The sequence below is a fragment of the Cyclopterus lumpus genome, chromosome 25, assembly GCF_009769545.1.
Source record: "Cyclopterus lumpus isolate fCycLum1 chromosome 25, fCycLum1.pri, whole genome shotgun sequence".
Lineage (NCBI taxonomy): Eukaryota > Metazoa > Chordata > Actinopteri > Perciformes > Cyclopteridae > Cyclopterus > Cyclopterus lumpus.
The window spans coordinates 7,404,533-7,423,973 of record NC_046990.1 but is presented as its reverse complement, the minus strand read 5'-3'; the positions used below and the strand labels follow the sequence as shown (position 1 = coordinate 7,423,973).

The 19,441-nt window shown below is 42.9% G+C and overlaps 1 protein-coding gene across 1 annotated transcript in view; it reads right to left on the bottom strand.

Moving 5' to 3' along the window:
* Positions 1–14,454, bottom strand: part of ldlrad4b (low density lipoprotein receptor class A domain containing 4b) — a 31,253-nt gene extending 16,799 nt beyond the window's left edge. Inside the window, exon 1 of the mRNA XM_034529126.1 lies at positions 14,020–14,454. Coding sequence (XP_034385017.1) covers positions 14,020–14,113 — 94 coding nt within the window. The 5' untranslated portion in view covers positions 14,114–14,454. The remainder of the gene's footprint in view (positions 1–14,019) is intronic.
* Positions 14,455–19,441: the final 4,987 nt, after the last annotated feature.

The window sequence follows — 19,441 nt, the reverse complement described above, 5'->3', positions numbered from 1 at the left end:
CCGTCTCTTCTCTTCCTTCTCCGCTGTCACATCTTTGTTTCCTCCTCTCCCCTCCTCCCCATCCACCCACGCCACCTTCTTCCTTCCCTTTTTCTTTTTCTTCTCCATCTCGCTGTAGAAAGCGCCACTCTGGGAGATCAGCTCGCGGCGAATAAGCGTAGAACGAAAAGAAGCTTCCGACTCGACGAGGGGGAACAGTTTGAGACGAAGCGAAGGCCGAGCGTAACCGGAGGCATCTGAGACTTAGCGACACACACACACACGCACACAAAGACACACACACACACAGACACACACACACACAGATGCAATTCATCTTGGGGAGCCAGTTTCTCATGAGGAACCATAAACTCTTCCCATTAAGATTCCTGTCTCATGAAAATATAATTGCTGTAAATGAGCGGCCCAGGGTGCTGCATAACCGGCGGGGGACTAAGTGTTTATGGAAAGAATCCTTATTACTATCGCAGACGCACAGGATTGTTTTGGACAATTCCCGACATCACAGCCTTTGACTTATTTGTATTTAATTTGAAGGATTTGGAATTCACAGGTAAAAGGCATCGCTCACAGGACGATCTGTTGGGGCCTATGATCGCTAGAAGGGCTCACCTGGCGCAGACCTCGGTGAAGGGTGATCTGTTCGGGTTAATCCGGCCGACTGATGGGGAAGGGCTGTGGGTGAGCAGGGGGGTGCATGTTGCGATGGCGGGACGGCACCTAGACCCGGGCCGAGCCGAATGCTGCGACTGTGACCTATATTAATAATTCACATGCAGGATCTCCATGCAGCACGGAGCCCTGAGGAGCCACGGCGGTCTCCAGCAGAAAGCCGGGTGTGAAGATCGGGGATGGGAGATAATGAGAGTAACACCATCCTCGTCTTGCTCTCCATCGTTCATGCGCCGAAAAACTCAAACTAACTCAGGATAACTAACGTTCAGTGAGGAAGGGATGCATGTGTGCTGAGTGTGGGAACTTCAAAAAGGGGAGTTTGAACACAAATGGCCACTTAAACTCTGAGTCAACTGCTTTCAGTTAGCTTGACATGGTACATTTGTCTCTTCAGCTTTCTCTTACCCTAATAATCTATTATTTCCATGACAACCAGACTCTGAACACAAACGATATAGTTCCACATCATTTAAAGTCTTACAATAAAAAAAAGGCTCAGTAACGGCGGGGCACTGTGTTTGTGAGCGTTTGAGTGTGTGTGTGTGTGTTCATGTGTAACAGTGATGACATTTGGCCGTCGCCATGTTGTTTTTCGCAACCAACGAACAGAAGTGACCATATTTATATCCAGCGGAGAAGCAATTTAAAAATCCCATATATGGTGTCAACCTGTCAATCACCTTGTAGCCCCGCCCTAAAGCATACCCTGCTTTATGGTCCGTTTGACTCTAAATTGACCATCATTTACTAAATGAACATCACGCTCTATTGAAGAAGACTTGAAATTGAGACCATAAACTCATGTTTACAATGTTTACTGAGGGAATAAATCAAGAGAGAAGTAGAAGCATTTTCTATAGACTTCTATACAACCAGAGGAGTCGCCCCCTGGTGGTCCGTAGAGAGAATGCAGCTTTCACACATGAACCATAGACTTCTATACAACCAGAGGAGTCGCCCCCTGGTGGTCAGTAGAGAGAATGCAGCTTTCACACATGAACAATAGACTTCTATACAACCAGAGGAGTCAATAAGAGGATCGGCGGTTCGATCCCCGGATCTGCTAGCCCATGTCGATGTGTCCTTGAGCGAGACACTTAACCTGAATGTACGTTGCTTTAGATAAAAGCGTCAGCTAAATTAAATGTAATGTAATGTCATCTGGGACTTCCAATGAGGCTGAAGGAAAGCAAAGAAGGAGAAGAGAGGAAAAGACGACGAAGGGTAGAGGGGAGATGCTGTGTTATGGTTGGGGGGTTGGGAGTCAAAGAGGCAGGCCAGACCAGACTAGACAGTCTCTATCTCCTCTGACCCCTGTCTGAGTCTACATGTGTGTCTGTGTGTGTGTGTGTGTGTGTCCCCTCCCCGGCCAGACAATACAGCAGGCCCTGTGCCTGATTGGGGTCAGCTGGTGGTTGCTGAGGGGAGAAGGGGGGAGAAGTGTGTGTGCGTGTGTGTGTGTGTGTGTGTGTGTGTGTGTGTGTGGGGGGGGGGGGGGGGGGGGTAGGTAGGTAGGTATCAGACACCGCTGTCTGACTTGCAGTGTCTAGATGGGAAGGGAGAGGGGAGGGGGAGGAGAGGAGAGGAGAGGAGAGGAGAGGAGAGGGGAGGGGGAGGAGGATCTGGTCGGCCAGATCCTCCTCCCCTTCCCTCCCCTCCCCTCTTTCTGACGCCCACACAGGTCCTTTACAAACGTGACTTCAGGCTGGAGGTTAAACTGGGTTAAAATGTTAAAAATAATGATAATAACATACTGTTCCATAGAGTGCTGCAGGAATGAATCCTAAACTCCAGAAGAGAGTGAGCAGAGATTCTTCTCAGACAAAGCATCAGCACAATATCAACCACACTGCATTCAGCCGAACAGTTGTTTTCCAGTGACTGTACAGAGATATGACTTACATTACGATGAAAAAGTTAAGACCTCTAAATAACCCCCAGCTTCCTGTGCAGTTAACAGAAGTGTCCTGGAGGTGTTTCGACTTAAGTCAGCACGTTAGGTCGGTTTGAGTCTCAGCTAATTGAATCCTACGCCTCACAAAATGTGGAGCGTGGATGATTTGGGGTAGCTCAGAGTGCCGTCAATCTCATTTGGATGGCTTTAGACAGCTCCCATAGGCTCGCAAAATTAAAAAGGAGTGTTCTTAGACTGAAATCGGACTACGTAAGGCGGAGATAATGACCGAGTTATGGAGAAATATGGCACATGCAAAAATATTTGATGATGATTAGAGGGCACAGAGAATTATTTTAGTTCATTTACTGTATGTTACTGCTGTATGTGGATGTATTGAACACCATTAGTGATATGAAAGTGCAATAAATAGCATGTTACATGAGGAAATATCACGGACAAATCATAAATGTTCCATTTGGGGATTTGCCTAAACTGTCTGTACTGAAACCTCTCTAAAAATGTTCTACTTAACTTTATCAAAGTCAAACTTTGCAGAGAGACTGGTAACATATTGTGCCATGATATATATGAAAAAGCTTTGAACTGCATCATTTTAAAGAGATGTTCATCCTGGAAGTGGGTTTTTTCATTCTTTTTTTTATGCTTCCGTCTTCCCTAACCTTTACTGCTAGACACACATCTTAACTAATCACGTTTTAGTATGGCTATGCAAACCTTCGCAATTCAAAAGTGGGCGACTCCTCTAGTTGTATAGAAGTCTATGCTTCATGTGTTAAAGCTGCATTCTCTCTACTGACCACCAGGGGGTGACTCCTCTGGTTGTATAGAAGTCTATGAGAAAATGACTCTACTTCTCTCTTGATTTATTCCCTCAGTAAAATTTTAAAATGGCGACAGCAAAAATGTGTGGCTTTAAAACTGACATCCACAAACCAATAGCTGAGGCCCCCTTCTCTCATCCAGTCTGTGGTTAACACGCTGTATAGTTCTCCATTAGTCGAGCGGTGGTCTTGTATTTGAATATAGTCTAGCGTTAGCTTTTTACTTCTGCTGATTGTATTCACACTTCAAAAATCATGAAAGTGGAGTTCATTTGTGATGAGATTATCTCGCTAAATGTGTGAGTATCACATATTTTGTGTTTGCCAAAGAGCGTAATTTCGCGTAACTCCCATTGTTTCCTTGTAGAAGGAAACCAGTGCGATGCTAACAAAAGCACGTCTTTTCCTGAGTTTTCAACATATATACTTTTCATCCAAACACGCATTATGCAACTATCGCGCACAGTCCAGGGCTGTTTTATTTATATATAATTAAAAAAAGTAAAAACACAAAAGCTCCTTTTCTGCCTCTGGTGTAATCCTTGTAATTTCCTGCAATACAGTCAAACCCGGAGAAAGGTCTGGTGAGGGCGCAGCCAGCGGCTCAGTTGGATCCACCCCCACTTTGACAGGAGAGGGGGGGCGGTACCAACAGTGAAGCTAAATTAGTTCAGGGTTCATTCTTGTGTTAAGTTTAGCCGGTTAACACCACTTTAGATTCACGCGTCATCATAGGCCAAGAAGTGGAAACCTCACACGAGACAAGGCAACGTTGAGTTAAAGGTGTTTTGATCTCAAAAGACTGCGGAGGCTTTACATGCTGGTGTAGTTATTCAAAACAAAAGGACCATTAAACAATGTAGATATATATCATGAAATATGCATCAAAATAGGATTAATATCTTGGCACCAAGCAGCATAGGGTTCTGCAGTAACTTTGCTATAAAACTACACAGAACATGATGCAATATTCAGAATTAAAACTATGGATTATTAATAACCTGAGGCACACCACAATGCTTTCCTTCTTTTTGTAGTCACCCAGTCAAAGTGAGGTGTTCTATTTGCAAAATTTTGCAGTGGGAGGCTTCGACGTGGTGCTAGGCAACATGCAGTCGCTCCAGCTATATTCAGGCAAATTAAAAACGGCTACAAGAACCACTCGTGGTCACGCTAGGAGCTTTTATGCACCTTATTTTCACAGTAGCACTCCCAGAGTTCCCCTTTTAAACAACAACAACAGGTGCCTATGTATGATGCTTTGACAACAAAAAACACATCTGTCTGACAGTTGTTGTTGACACAGATGAGCCCTTTGTGATGTATTCATCCCTAAGAATAAACTGCTGGTTTCTGCGTAATTTCCTTCTAATGCATGGATTAAATAATGCATTTACAACTTCAATAATATAGAGAGAAATAAGACTCTCAGCAATAACTAACTGCAAACTGAAATTTCTGCGAGAGACAATTTGAAAAGTCATTCAAATTATTTCCTTTGTGCATGGTATGAAAATGGTTATGACCACACGTCATTTCCTTGAGTTCTTAAATGCCCCCTCCCTCTGGAAACTTCAACACGTAAGCCTCTTCAAAATCCAAAGAAAATCCTGAAAAAAACACTTGAAGAGACATGTCGTTAGTCCACAGTCTGGGTGTTCCTACACACATAAACAAACGGATTACCCAAAAATATGACAAACAGCGGGCGGCACAGCATTTCTGCTTGATTCCTTTTTTTTTTTTCTCCTCCTGTTTTGTCTCATGCTATGCAAAAAAACTGCGTTTGTAATTTCAGAGCGATAATCGCTGCTTTGTTTCATGCTAGGAGGGAGGGAGAGAGAGGGGGCCGGGGAGAGAGAGGGGGGCGGGGAGAGGGGGAGATAAAGAGGGAGAGGGGGAGAGAGAGAGAGAGACTCGGGCTCACAAAGTGTAATAAACATACCAAGCAGTTTGATGCGTCTCAATACTGGGACAAAAACAAATCTGCGACATGGCGGAAAAAAAAGAAAAAGACATGTCCCCGCGCGCATGTCTATAGCTGAACATCCCGGGCAACTGGTGCGAGAGCTCAGGAGCACGGAGACAAAAGAGCCCAAACAAACACAGGAAGTCACACATCAACCACACAGCTTCCATCCACACTTCTGACAAAACGACAAAAGAAATATTCATAAACGTTTTTTGTTTTTTTCAAGTGCCCTGGGTTGAGTGAACAAACAAATGTTTTGTTTGCATTCGGTGTTTGCTCACACAAAAAGTGCTGTGTGAGAAAACTGCAAGCCGAGCGAACATTATGACCGCCTCGCAAAAAAAAAAAAACATCGCTGTGGTCAACGACTCCTCCAGGCATCTTGAAACCTGTCTGAAGTTTTCACCCTCATTAAATAACTGGAGGATAATATCATGAAGAACAAGTTGAAGCTTTTTGACCTTCTTCTTAACATTAGGAGAAATGACTCACAACATAATTTGATTTGAAAGTCTTGCAAAAACTAAAAGAGTAAAGTAATTAACTATCACATGGAGAATAAATGAAACTTTACTGTCAGTTCCCCCCCCCCAATAAAAAATAATGTCTTCAACCTCATTGACCCACCAGCGGTTAAAACAAGTTTATTGAGCCCAATTGTGTTTGAAACCCACACTATTAATATCTTAATAGTGGAGATCATTAAAAGTTCAGAAAAAGTACCACATATGCGAGTCTGAACTTTGGGGGGAAAATGCGTTATGAATCGGAGCTTTAAAGAAAACACTAACTATTGACTAAATGGCAAGTTAAGAGCATTATTTCACCACCCTGAGATGCACTAGTCTGCTGTATCGATGCAATGGATAACTTCACCACATGGATATGTTTGCGGTGTGCTTCTCTATACCAGAATATGTGATGAGCAGAACCCCGACAGTGATCAAAACCACTCCGACTCACATAAAACAAGGAGCTCTTTCTTAACGGTGAGCACCCCTCTTCACTGCTGTTACCCCTCAGCTCAGGAGAGGTGGCGGACTAAATAAGGCTCCAGTGAGACACACTCACTGAGTGTAGAAATTCCCCGTGAAATTAATTACAGGAGCAGTGATTGCGAAAAAAGGGAAAGGAAAAGAAATCAGTCTGGCAGGAGGAGAAAAAAAGATCTTTAAATGTTGTTTGGTTGTCTTCGCCACTCCCCACGGTCTTCTATTCAGACTCTTTTGAACCACGGCTAATTATTTAAAATTAGTAATAATAAAAAATGAAATAAAAACTTATTTCAAACCGAACAACATCTCCGCAAACAAGCCAAACATGGAGGGGGAAAAAAAAGAGGCAAAACAAACCCTAAACAAATAACAAAGAGCTTAGTGAGAGATTGGATTGGTTGTCTGGCGGGAGACGGCAGGGTAAATATTGTCTGAGCCGGAGAGCGGCTGCCTGCATATATCTGGGTGGAAACGCGCGCGTGCGCCGACGTGTTCGTTTTTCTTCTTTTTTTTGTGGGAGAGTCAACAAGTAGCCGGCGGGCGTGCTTGACTTGAGGAAAGTTGACAGATGACCCCTCCATGCCACCTCCACCCACAAGATTACAGCCTGGTATGGCTGGCACAGAGACACGTGCACCCAGGCCTATCCCGGGAGACGTGCATGCGTACCGCTGTGTGCATCGGGAGGATGGGGTAGGGATTTGTGTCCATTCTGGGGGAGACGCATTTGAAAACCTTTTCTTCACGATAATAGTGTGACTTGAGATGTGTGGTGCCAGTATGGGATCAGGTTTTGGAGGAGAACTGGGTTACCGTTACTGTGAGCAGCCCGGTGGGCAGAACAGTTCTGGCAGTACATTATGATGCGTTCAAGCTCTGTTCAGTAAAAACGAGTATTCGGCAAAGAACATTATCCTGATGGGTTCAAATGGAATGGAATTTATTGTTGTGTTTTCCTTTCTTACTTATTTAATTGCGTATGGAAAACCGTTGGATTTCACTGGTATTGGCATCGACTACTACCTTTATGTTATCCAGCATCCCTATTTGATACGGAACCTTTGTTTTAGTTGATACAGAATGCCAATGTTCTTAAACATTACATGTTTAAAAACATATAAAAACTTGACTGCACCACCAACACGATAACGTCTCTTGAATGAACAAAACCTAACAAAGCAGTTGGCGTAGTATTTTTTTGTTTAAGAAAAGACGGAGCCGATAGGAGGAAGAGTCAATACACGATGAAATGACCGAGTGTTTGCAGAGGACCTGCCTACGGTGTCAGCCTGCAGGGACAAATGTCTTCACACAGAAACCCAACTTCCTACAACAGTAGGTGTGCAATCAAACATCAATGAGGCTTAAAAAAGAGGATTTTAACTGTAGGTTGAACAATATGCACAAATGCAGCAACATCTTTATGACGCGCCGCCGTTGACCTCAGGACTTCACAATGTCTCCAGACTACTTAACACCACACCTGTGAGACCAGATAACACAACGAATCTGAGAGCAGCGAGTCTTCTCCTCCTTTCAAATGCTCCAACGGGAATCCCAGTCAGTGTGCGGGGCGGTTCGATTCCAGGCCGTGACACACTGTCTGCACTGTGATTCCCTCTGTGTTTTCGCGGTCCCTTTCAATTCCGCTCCCAGTCTGAATGAAGAGGAAACACACCAGCAAGACCGCCCGCTCCGCTTTAAAAAAGAAAAAAAACGGCAGACTGTAGCTCTTTTCTTCAGCCACAGAAATCATCAAAGCATGAGCTACATTATTCAGCCTTTGCCGAGTCTGCATGACAACACAGCCGACAAACAAGAGCTCTTTTCAAAACCAGACGGCCGCTACAGTAGAACATGGCCATTTCTAACCACTTGTGAATTGAGCTCCCTCCAACTGCTGAGGCCTTCGGGATGGCGAGAAATACGTTGAAAATACCAGGCCAGCATCTCATTGAGCACCAATCAGACACGTGCATGATCTTAAATGCAGCATGTCGGTCATTATGCACTTAAATACACTATTGTTTGACTTTGGGGGTTTTCTTTCTGCAGCTCTGCTTGTCTGAAGTCTCATGCAGCTCTCTGCTGGATTATCTAATTAGGCTCTCTCTGCTGTATCAGTGTTTCTGTGGATGCACCCGTTCATGCCTGACTATGTGGAGCGTTTTTTTCCTGGCTCGCGATACGATGATGCCACAGAAAAAAACCAAATGGTAGAACACTAGTTTTTTTTTTTTTGTTTCTCTCTCTCTCTCTCTCTCTCTCTCTCTCAAAATGTGGCGTCAGCAGAAACCCCGCTCTGCTGCCAAATCTACATCTAATATCCTGCCTTCACCTCACTCGGCCCAGGCCTGGCCCCGGCCCCCGATGGAAATTACACATCACTGTAACCCTGTCCGTCTGTCTGCAGCCTGTCTGTGTGTCCGTCCGTCAATGTGTCTGGCTTCAGATGTGTCTGTCCTCTGTTTATATCGCTGTCCCTATTTGTCTGGTAGTGAATCTATACCCGCGTGTCTGCTGCGTGTCAGTCTCAAGTTTATTTGTCTTCCGTCTGGCTGCTGATCTGTCAGACTTGGATGCACACACACACTCGCACACTCGCACACACACACACACACACACACACACACACACACACACACACACACACACACACACACACACACACACACACACACACACACACACACACACACACACACACACACACACACACACACACACACACACACACACACAGTCTGTCTGTCTGTCCTCTGCATGTCTGTCTGTCTGTCTGTCTGTCTGCCCCCTGTGTGTCTTCAGTCATAAAGAGGAACATCTGCAGTGGATCTGGCAGCAGTGTTCGGGCCGAGCTGATAATGATAGTTTCTCTCTGGGCTGCTCAGGAGGCGGACAGACATAACATACCATTCGAGCGTTTCCTGTCTGTGCTGACAGGCAAACTATTTAACCCTCTGTGGTGATCCCTCAGAGCATGTGTACACAGCCCGGCAAGCCTAATCGGCTGCAAGTATTAATATATATATATATATATATATATATATATATATATATATATATATATATATATATATATATATATATATTTTTTTTTTTAATATATATATATTTTTTAGCCTTTTGACGGAAAACCGTCTGGGGAAAAAATGCAGCAAGAAGAAACAGAAAAGGAGAAAGTCACAGTCTCTTGTTCAGAGGGAAGTAGAGAGAAGCTGTAAATGTAAGTTTGTACGGTGCTATGGCTCTAGGAATACGACTAACTCACAAGCTCAATGTTGCAGCACCACTATGTAACGTAACTAGAACTATCTAACGTAACTAGATCTATGTAACGTAACTACAACTAATAATAATGTACACCTTATTGATCCCACAGTGGGTAAATTCTTCTCTGCATTTGACCCATCTTTAGTTCTTAAGGAGCAGTGGGCTTCAGCCCAGGCAGCAACTGGGGGTTCAGTGTCTTGCTCAAGGATACTTCAACATGAACTATGGGGAGAGCGGGGATCGAACCGGGTATTCAAACCGGTTACGGGACGACCACTCATCTCCATGAGCTGCAGCTGACCCCTCATGAAACCCACTGTGTAATGCAACTAGAACTATGAAACGGAACTAGAACTACTGTATGTAACGTAACAAGAACTATGTAACAGAACTATGTAACAGAACTATAACTATGTAACATAACTATAACTATGTAACATAACTAGAACTACTGTATGTAACGTAACAAGAACTATGTAACGTAACTATAGAACTATGTAACGACTATAGAACTATGTAACGACTATAGAACTGTAACACTGTAGAACTATGTAACGTAACTATAGAACTATGTAACGACTATATAACTGTAACACTGTAGAACTATGTAACAACTATAGAACTATGTATGGACTATAGACATATGTAACGACTATAGAACTATGTAACGACTATAGAACTATGTAACGACTATAGAACTATGTATGGACTATAGAACTATGTATCGACTATAGAACTATGTAACGACTATAGAACTATGTAACAACTATAGAACTGTAACACTGTAGAACTATGTTATGACTATAGAACTATGTATCGACTATAGAACTGTAACACTGTAGAACTATGTATGGACTATAGAACTATGTAACGACTATAGAACTATTTAACGACTATAGAACTATGTAACGACTATAGAACTGTAACACTGTAGAACTATGTAATGACCATAGAACTATGTAACGACTATAGAACTATGTAACAACTATAGAACTGTAACACTGTAGAACTATGTTATGACTATAGAACTATGTATCGACTATAGAACTGTAACACTGTAGAACTATGTATGGACTATAGAACTATGTAACGACTATAGAACTATTTAACGACTATAGAACTATGTATCGACTATAGAACTGTAACACTGTAGAACTATGTAACGACTATAGAACTATGTAACGACTATAGAACTGTAACACTGTAGAACTATGTATGGACTATAGAACTATGTAACGACTATAGAACTATTTAACGACTATAGAACTATGTATCGACTATAGAACTGTAACACTGTAGAACTATGTAACGACTATAGAACTATGTAACAACTATAGAACTGTAGAACTATGTATGGACTATAGAACTATGTAACGACTATAGAACTATGTAACGACTATAGAACTATGTATCGACTATAGAACTATGTACCGACTATAGAACTGTAACACTGTAGAACTATGTAACGACTATAGAACTATGTAACAACTATAGAACTGTAACACTGTAGAACTATGTTATGACTATAGAACTATGTATGGACTATAGAACTGTAACACTGTAGAACTATGTATGGACTATAGAACTATGTAACAACTATAGAACTATTTAACGACTATAGAACTATGTATCGACTATAGAACTGTAACACTGTAGAACTATGTAACGACTATAGAACTATGTACCGACTATAGAACTATGTAACGACTATAGAACTGTAACACTGTAGAACTATGTAACGACTATAGAACTATGTAAGGACTATAGAACTGTAACACCGTATAACTATGTAACGACTATAGAACTATGTACCGACTATAGAACTATGTAACGACTATAGAACTGTAACACTGTAGAACTATGTACCGACTATAGAACTATGTAACGACTATAGAACTGTAACACTATAGAACTATGTAACGACTATAGAACTATGTAAGGACTATAGAACTGTAACACCGTATAACTATGTAACGACTATAGAACTATGTACCGACTATAGAACTATGTAACGACTATAGAACTGTAACACTATAGAACTATGTAACGACTATAGAACTATGTAAGGACTATAGAACTGTAACACCGTATAACTATGTAACGACTATAGAACTATGTACCGACTATAGAACTATGTAACGACTATAGAACTGTAACACTGTAGAACTATGTACCGACTATAGAACTATGTAACGACTATAGAACTATGTATCGACTATATAACTATGTATCAACTATAGAACTATGTAACGACTATAGAACTATGTATCGACTATAGAACTATTTAACGACTATAGAACTATGTAACGACTATAGAACTGTAACACTGTAGAACTATGTAACGACTATAGAACTATGTATCGACTATAGAACTGTAACACTGTAGAACTATGTAACGACTATAGAACTATGTAACGACTATAGAACTGTAACACCGTAGAACTATGTAACGACTATAGAACTATGTATCGACTATAGAACTGTAACACTGTAGAACTATGTAACGACTATAGAACTATGTAACGACTATAGAACTGTAACACTGTAGAACTATGTAACGACTATAGAACTATGTATCGACTATAGAACTGTAACACTGTAGAACTATGTAACGACTATAGAACTATTTAACGACTATAGAACTGTAACAACTATAGAACTATGTAAGGACTATAGAACTGTAACACTGTAGAACTATGTACCGACTATAAAACTATGTATCAACTATAGAACTATGTACCGACTATAGAACTATGTACCGACTATAGAACTGTAACACTGTAGAACTATGTAACAACTATAGAACTATGTAACGACTATAGAACTATGTAACGACTATAGAACTGTAACACTGTAGAACTATTTAACAACTATAGAACTATGTAACGACTATAGAACTATGTAATGACTATAGAACTGTAACACTGTAGAACTATGTAACAACTATAGAACTATGTAACGACTATAGAACTATGTAATGACTATAGAACTGTAACACTGTAGAACTATGTAACAACTATAGAACTATGTAACGACTATAGAACTATGTATCGACTATAGAACTGTAACACTGTAGAACTATGTAACGACTATAGAACTATGTATCGACTATAGAACTGTAACACTGTAGAACTATGTAACGACTATAGAACTATGTATCGACTATAGAACTATGTATCGACTATGGAACTATGTATCGACTATGGAACTATGTATTGACTATAGAACTGTAACACTGTAGAACTATGTAACGACTATAGAACTATGTATCGACTATAGAACTATGTATCGACTATGGAACTATGTATTGACTATAGAACTGTAACACTGTAGAACTATGTAACGACTATAGAACTGTAACACTGTAGAACTATGTAACGACTATATAACTATTTAACGACTATAGAACTATGTATCGACTATAGAACTATGTAACGACTATATAACTATGTAACGACTATAGAACTATGTAACGACTATAGAACTATGTAACGACTATAGAACTATGTATCGACTATATAACTATGTATCGACTATAGAACTATGTAACGACTATAGAACTATGTATCGACTATATAACTATGTATCAACTATAGAACTATGTAACGACTATAGAACTATGTATCGACTATAGAACTATTTAACGACTATAGAACTATGTAACGACTATAGAACTGTAACACTGTAGAACTATGTAACGACTATAGAACTATGTAACGACTATAGAACTATGTATCGACTATAGAACTATGTAACGACTATAGAACTATGTATCGACTATATAACTATGTATCAACTATAGAACTATGTAACGACTATAGAACTATGTATCGACTATAGAACTATTTAACGACTATAGAACTATGTAACGACTATAGAACTGTAACACTGTAGAACTATGTAACGACTATAGAACTATGTAACGACTATAGAACTATGTATCGACTATAGAACTATGTAACGACTATATAATTATGTAACGACTATAGAAATATGTATCGACTATAGAAATATGTATCGACTATAGAAATATGTACCACTGTGTAACGCTGTTATAGCGGGATATAAAGTTTGTGAACCACTGTAAACTCAGTGCGGAGTGTTTTTGAGTCCACTAAAGACCAGACGAAAGACACTAAAACCTCCTAAAGTCTGCATTAGACCGTTACCACACTAAGTCCCGGGAGGAGACCGGCCCACAGCTAGTGAACAGCAGACTCTTCATGACGACTTGGTCTGATTTGTTGTCCCTCCTGTCGCCACACTGGAGCGTGCACATCAACCGGATTAAGCGCTAAAGTACCCCGGTAGGTGGTTTTCACGGTGAGAAGCAACGCAACACATTAGTATTTGTATTGTACTCACATATCTCCATTCCCTGTGGCTGGGAAGCGGTGCAGTTGCAGGAGCAGGTGACATTGGAGTTGCCGGGGCCGCCAGGGGCCGTTAGGTTTTGCATGGGGCTGGGCAGACCGGGACACCGCTCAGGGGTGAGAGCCGCCGCCGCCGACGCCACCGTCGGGGCCCCACGACTGGAAAACAACAGAAAACTTCCAGGCAGCGGCAGCAGAGTCCGCCGCGACGAGTAACTCCTGACAGTTTCGCACTTATTTCCCGCACGGTTTCTCTCACGCCATGTTGACCTCGGAGCGGCTCGCAGAGTGAACTAGAAGGAGGGTCGGGGACGAGCCATTGCCCGGGGCTAACGCATTGTATAGTTGGGTTTTATTCTGTTCCTTCCTCCGCCGCTGAGCGCAGCTGTCCTTCCTCTACTGTAGAGAGCGCACACACACAGCGGGATCACGCCTCGCCCACAAACTGACAGACTGCCGCTCCGGCCAATCGGAGAGCTCCGGAGGCGGGACAGACAGGGGGGGGAAGAGACGTGCTGCCTTCAGGAGCGGGCAGAAATACCACGATTATTACCTTGAACCAGAGCAAAATATGATAAAATGCCAGATACACTCCGACTCTGTAAAATACAAACAGGGATGTCTGGACTCACCATGGCGCACATGTCAGGGCGTGTTTGAGCTCTCAGAGCGGCAAATTATCTGACTCAAACGTGTTAATAATATGAAAAAACAGGTTAGGGATCCAACATTTCAAACACTTTTTTTTGGTTAGACCAAAAATAGAAATAGATCATAAAAACATTGAGACGAATCCGGTCTTGTCAGTGGCTGATGTGACAAAGCCAAAAACATAGTTTGGGTCTCGGCAAATTACTTTCTTTAAATGAGAAAATAATATTTTTTGGTTTATGCAAGGACCCTTGTTTCAGTCGTGTTTGGTGCTGTGCTGTCTGGTGTCAGTAAGGCTAGTTAATATTAATGAAGGCCCTTGCATATATTAGCTGCAGAATGCATTAATTGGCTATCGTGCTGCCTGACTATTCATAAATATTACAATTTATACGGTTTAGAGTGCTGCACCTGTTTAGTATTTGCTTTAAGCACCAAAAAGTATTACAAATATAGACTGACTTACCCTGCAAAATAATGTATGGCCTGTGATTTCAAAAGTTGATCAGTTCACCAGAATAAAACTACTGTTATTGCATTCTGTATGCATTGACACACATATTCACAACAAGGATAGAGAGCTGTACCAGGAGGACTTGAAGGCAGCAACAGAGTAGGGATGGGGCAGTTATATGTTATATGTGTGTGTGTGTGTGCGTCTGTGTGTGTGTGTGTGTGTGTGTGTGTGTGTGTGTGTGTGGCTTGGTGGGGGGGGGGTGTCCTCACCGGCTGACCTGACTCAGAAAGCTAGCAGACGGACGGGTCGTGGTTGACAATGGCTGTGGGAGAACCGAGGGAGAGGGAGGGAGGGAGGGAGACAGACGAGGGGGAGGCAGGGCCGGGACTGGTTGGTCTGGTGTGTTATTCGGGGGAGTGTTGGAGAGAGCGTTTCAAATTTCACTCCCTTGTTACGGTGGGCCGCAGCCAATGGAGACAGCTCTTTGAAGGGGGCTAACCTTGAGGTGACCCCCGCGCCAGTCTTGTGGTTCAGGGGCACATGTGCAGCAGAGAAGCATCTCCCCCCCCCTTCCAGTCCAACATATCCCCTCTGAATCAAACCAATGGAGCCCAACATGCACACACACACACACACACACACACACGCACACACACACTCTATAACGCAGGACTGTCGGCAGTCTATAAATAAACTAGGCTGTTCCAATCAGAGAGAGAGGCTCTGAATGCCACTCTTGACCAGAAGGTTCCCAAACTAAGAAGTCTAAGAAGGCATTGAAGGGTCTTTCAGTGCCCCCCCAAAGCAGGTTCTGTTTGATTCTGACTTCCTCCGCACAGGAGACGACTCTTCGGATCAGAGACCGGCTCTTTCGCCGTCCACTTCTGCAGCAAATCATGGAAGAGAAATGTTCCCGATCCACAGGAGACGATCTCGTAGGGCCAACGTCAGCTCTGAGGGAAGGGGGGGGGGGGTGTCTACCATTTGTATGCTGAGAACACCAGTAACCAAAGGCAATAAAATGCACCTCTGCAAAGGAAAACAAGTCAACGAGAAAAGCAAAGACCTCCAACAGATGTTGCGCGTTAGGTGCCGCACCACTAGCCAAGTTTTATATCCAATCATGCAAATATATTTTTCCTTGATGGCTTCCACGCTCTCCTCCACGAGCGCCACTTTTGGAAAGGTGGAGGTAAAAAAAAAATAAAAAATAGGTGCGTGACCCTGACGCAATTTACAGCTGTCATCGTTTTTATTGAAGCAACAAATCGAGGCACCGCCAAAGCGGCAATATCAATCCATTGGGGGGGGGGGGGGGACACACACACACACTGAAGAGAGGCTTTTTCCGCCTTGATGTGAGGTCATTCTTATGTCCTCACACAAACACACACATATGTACGAAACACATTCCAGACACACACCCTCCAGACAAGCTCTCGTACTACAACACACACACACACACACACACACACACACACACACAGACAGGCGGGCACACATCGATCCACTCACAAAAAAATACAGCCCACCGGCCACCAACACAGCACTTACACACACACACCCACGCACACACACACACACACGGTCTGTCTGGAGCGTCAATTTAGTCCCCCGGGGAGTGCGCAGGGTGACACGGCTAACAGGCCAGACTAGACAGCCAGCAGACAGATAAATACGGCTGAATACCAAATGCACTCTTGTCTACCAGCCACCCCTCCCCCCATGACTGCAGTCTGCATACAGCCACACACGCACACACACGCACTAGCACGCACACACACACACACACACACACACACACGGACTAGCACGCATAGCCTCACTGCGTCTCTCTCGGGAAACGTCTGTCTCATCTTGTATCTGAGGAATACTAACTTTAGGTGGAGAGGTTAATCACGCCCGGCACGTGTGCACAAGTCTATATTAGGAACTCTGGGCTTTGCCTACACATGGGTGTCATGTTGTTCTGCCAGCGCGTGACATCTTTATGCCCCCAAAAGATCTAATATATCTTTTAGATATACAATTATAATTTTTTATATATATATATATATATATATATATATATATATAATTAGAACAAATTATAATTATATATATATATAATTGTACTTTTATAAAAAATGTTGCGCAGGCACCACCATTTGTTGGCACACGGCTGATGACATTACCACTCCACATTCTAAGCCATGAGATGTGCATGTATGTGTGTGTGTATGTGTGTGTGTGTGTGTTTGTGTGTGTGTCTGTGTGTGTGTGTGTTTGTGTGTGTGTGTGTGTCACAGCGCCATCTCGTGGCTCAGCTCAGAAGAGTTCCGATCGGTGTGTCGTCCGCCAAAAACATGTGCAAGGAAGAACTGTTCCACTTGTCTGGTGTCTCAGTCGCTCTCATCACTTCTGAAACCAAAGCCGTCTCCCCGGGCACAGGTCGAGGCTTCGAATCAATTACAACTCGTCTTCATCAGAAAAAAAACATGAGGGAACACAGAGTCGGAGGGGGGGGGGGGGTAGTCACATCCTGCAGCTGGTGCAGAGATGTGCTCTAGTTCTTGCCCGGAGACCACGAGCCTGAGAGAGAGCACAAAGTCCATGAGAGGAAAGGAGAACACGAATGCTATATATACTGGACTTTACTTGTATGGAGAGGACACTTATATTAAATGGCCAAAAGTATGAGCCGTCTTTTGGTCTAGAAATCTCAATGCAACAGCATTTAATCATGTTTTAGACCAACTGTTCTCAAATATTACCTTTGGGTCGCCAAATAAATTAGCGGAATTTCTTCCGTAGTCTTTTATCTAACATGTATATCTGCAGTACACTTTTGAGCCACATGAGGGAGCATGAATGTTCATATTGTTTTGATAATTGCAGCCTGCTTATTATATTGAACAGAATACAAAAGGCTGGAGTACTTTCTGTTTGTTTATCTGACGAGAGGGAAAAATAATCTCCACGTTAAGTGCTTTTATTTGGTCTCATTCATAAAGTATTTAACATCTGCATACATGTTTTCATTCGCAAAAGCACAAAATAAAGTTGTGCTTTATCAACTGTTTATATATATATCTACCTCTTCTAAAAGGCTGGTTTGCATGTTCAACATAATATAAGGTGATTTGGAAATGGAAGTGAAAATGTTAAGGAACGTTAATTTGCGCACAGATTTGCTCTACTCACGATTTATAGATAAGACCTATCGGAAATTGGGTTGTCTTATTTAAAAAAAAAGAAAGAACAAAACTGTTTAAAGGGCCACTACACTGATTGTACACATGGAGTTTGGATTACTCGTCATAAGGAGTCGTAATGCAGCTTTAAGACACTGTTGCGCTCCCTACTCGCCCTGTCAATAACAACAAAGCCGCTAGTTAGCGTTAGCTGTTAGCAGCACAGACCTGCTTGGCTAAATAACGGAGCTGACAGCTAACGTTAAGGGCGCTTGAATACATTATGATGCACCTGAGCCTGGCACCTCAAACCTCACCCTCTCCACCACCTCTGGGAGGAATTGGAACACCGACTGCCCGCCGGGGCCTTGTCCCCCCTCGTCAGTGGCACCCCTACCTGACGCTCTTGTGACCGAATGGGACGGTTCTGAATTCCACCAGATCTTCTGAAAAGTGTTTCTGTTCATTGTAGAAAAGAGAACGTTTCCGTTCCTTTTCTGATACAGATCAATCACTGGTGCTCGGCAACCAATTTGCTGCACGTCGCGGCTGTTGGTGAACCTCTGATTTTGATGGCAGCCTTTGGGATATTCCATTGAACTTGAGCAAATCCCTTTGTCTGTTTCATGAAACCCAACAAGAATCAACCTGCACCACTTTAAACCCACACAACACACTTCAAGCCAGTGTATGAACTGCAGTAAAACTATCCTGCATCTCCTAATGCCTGTTTATCCAAAACGAAAAGAGAGAACCCTCCTGTGGGCTGCCGCCTCTATCACGGGACTTTTGTGATGAAAGTACTTGACATAACATTTTCAGTCAGACCAATAACTCGGGAAAAAAAGAAATAAAAACCCACCCCGTGACTTCTGTGTGGACTCGGTATTGCTGAACGCCGTTCCAAATGTCAGAACAAAAGATGGATATGACTCAGCCCTAATTCCGAGGCTGAATGGGATTCATGAATTAACCGCAATGCATCTCTCCAGATGACAGAGCTGGAGGGGGGGGGGGGGGGGGGGGGGGGGGGGGGGGGGGGGGGGGGGGGTGTTGACTGTAGCTCGGGCGTCTCCAGCGGAGCGCTAAGTAACAGAAAGGCCACTCCAGACATTCAGATTGCAGAGCAGAAA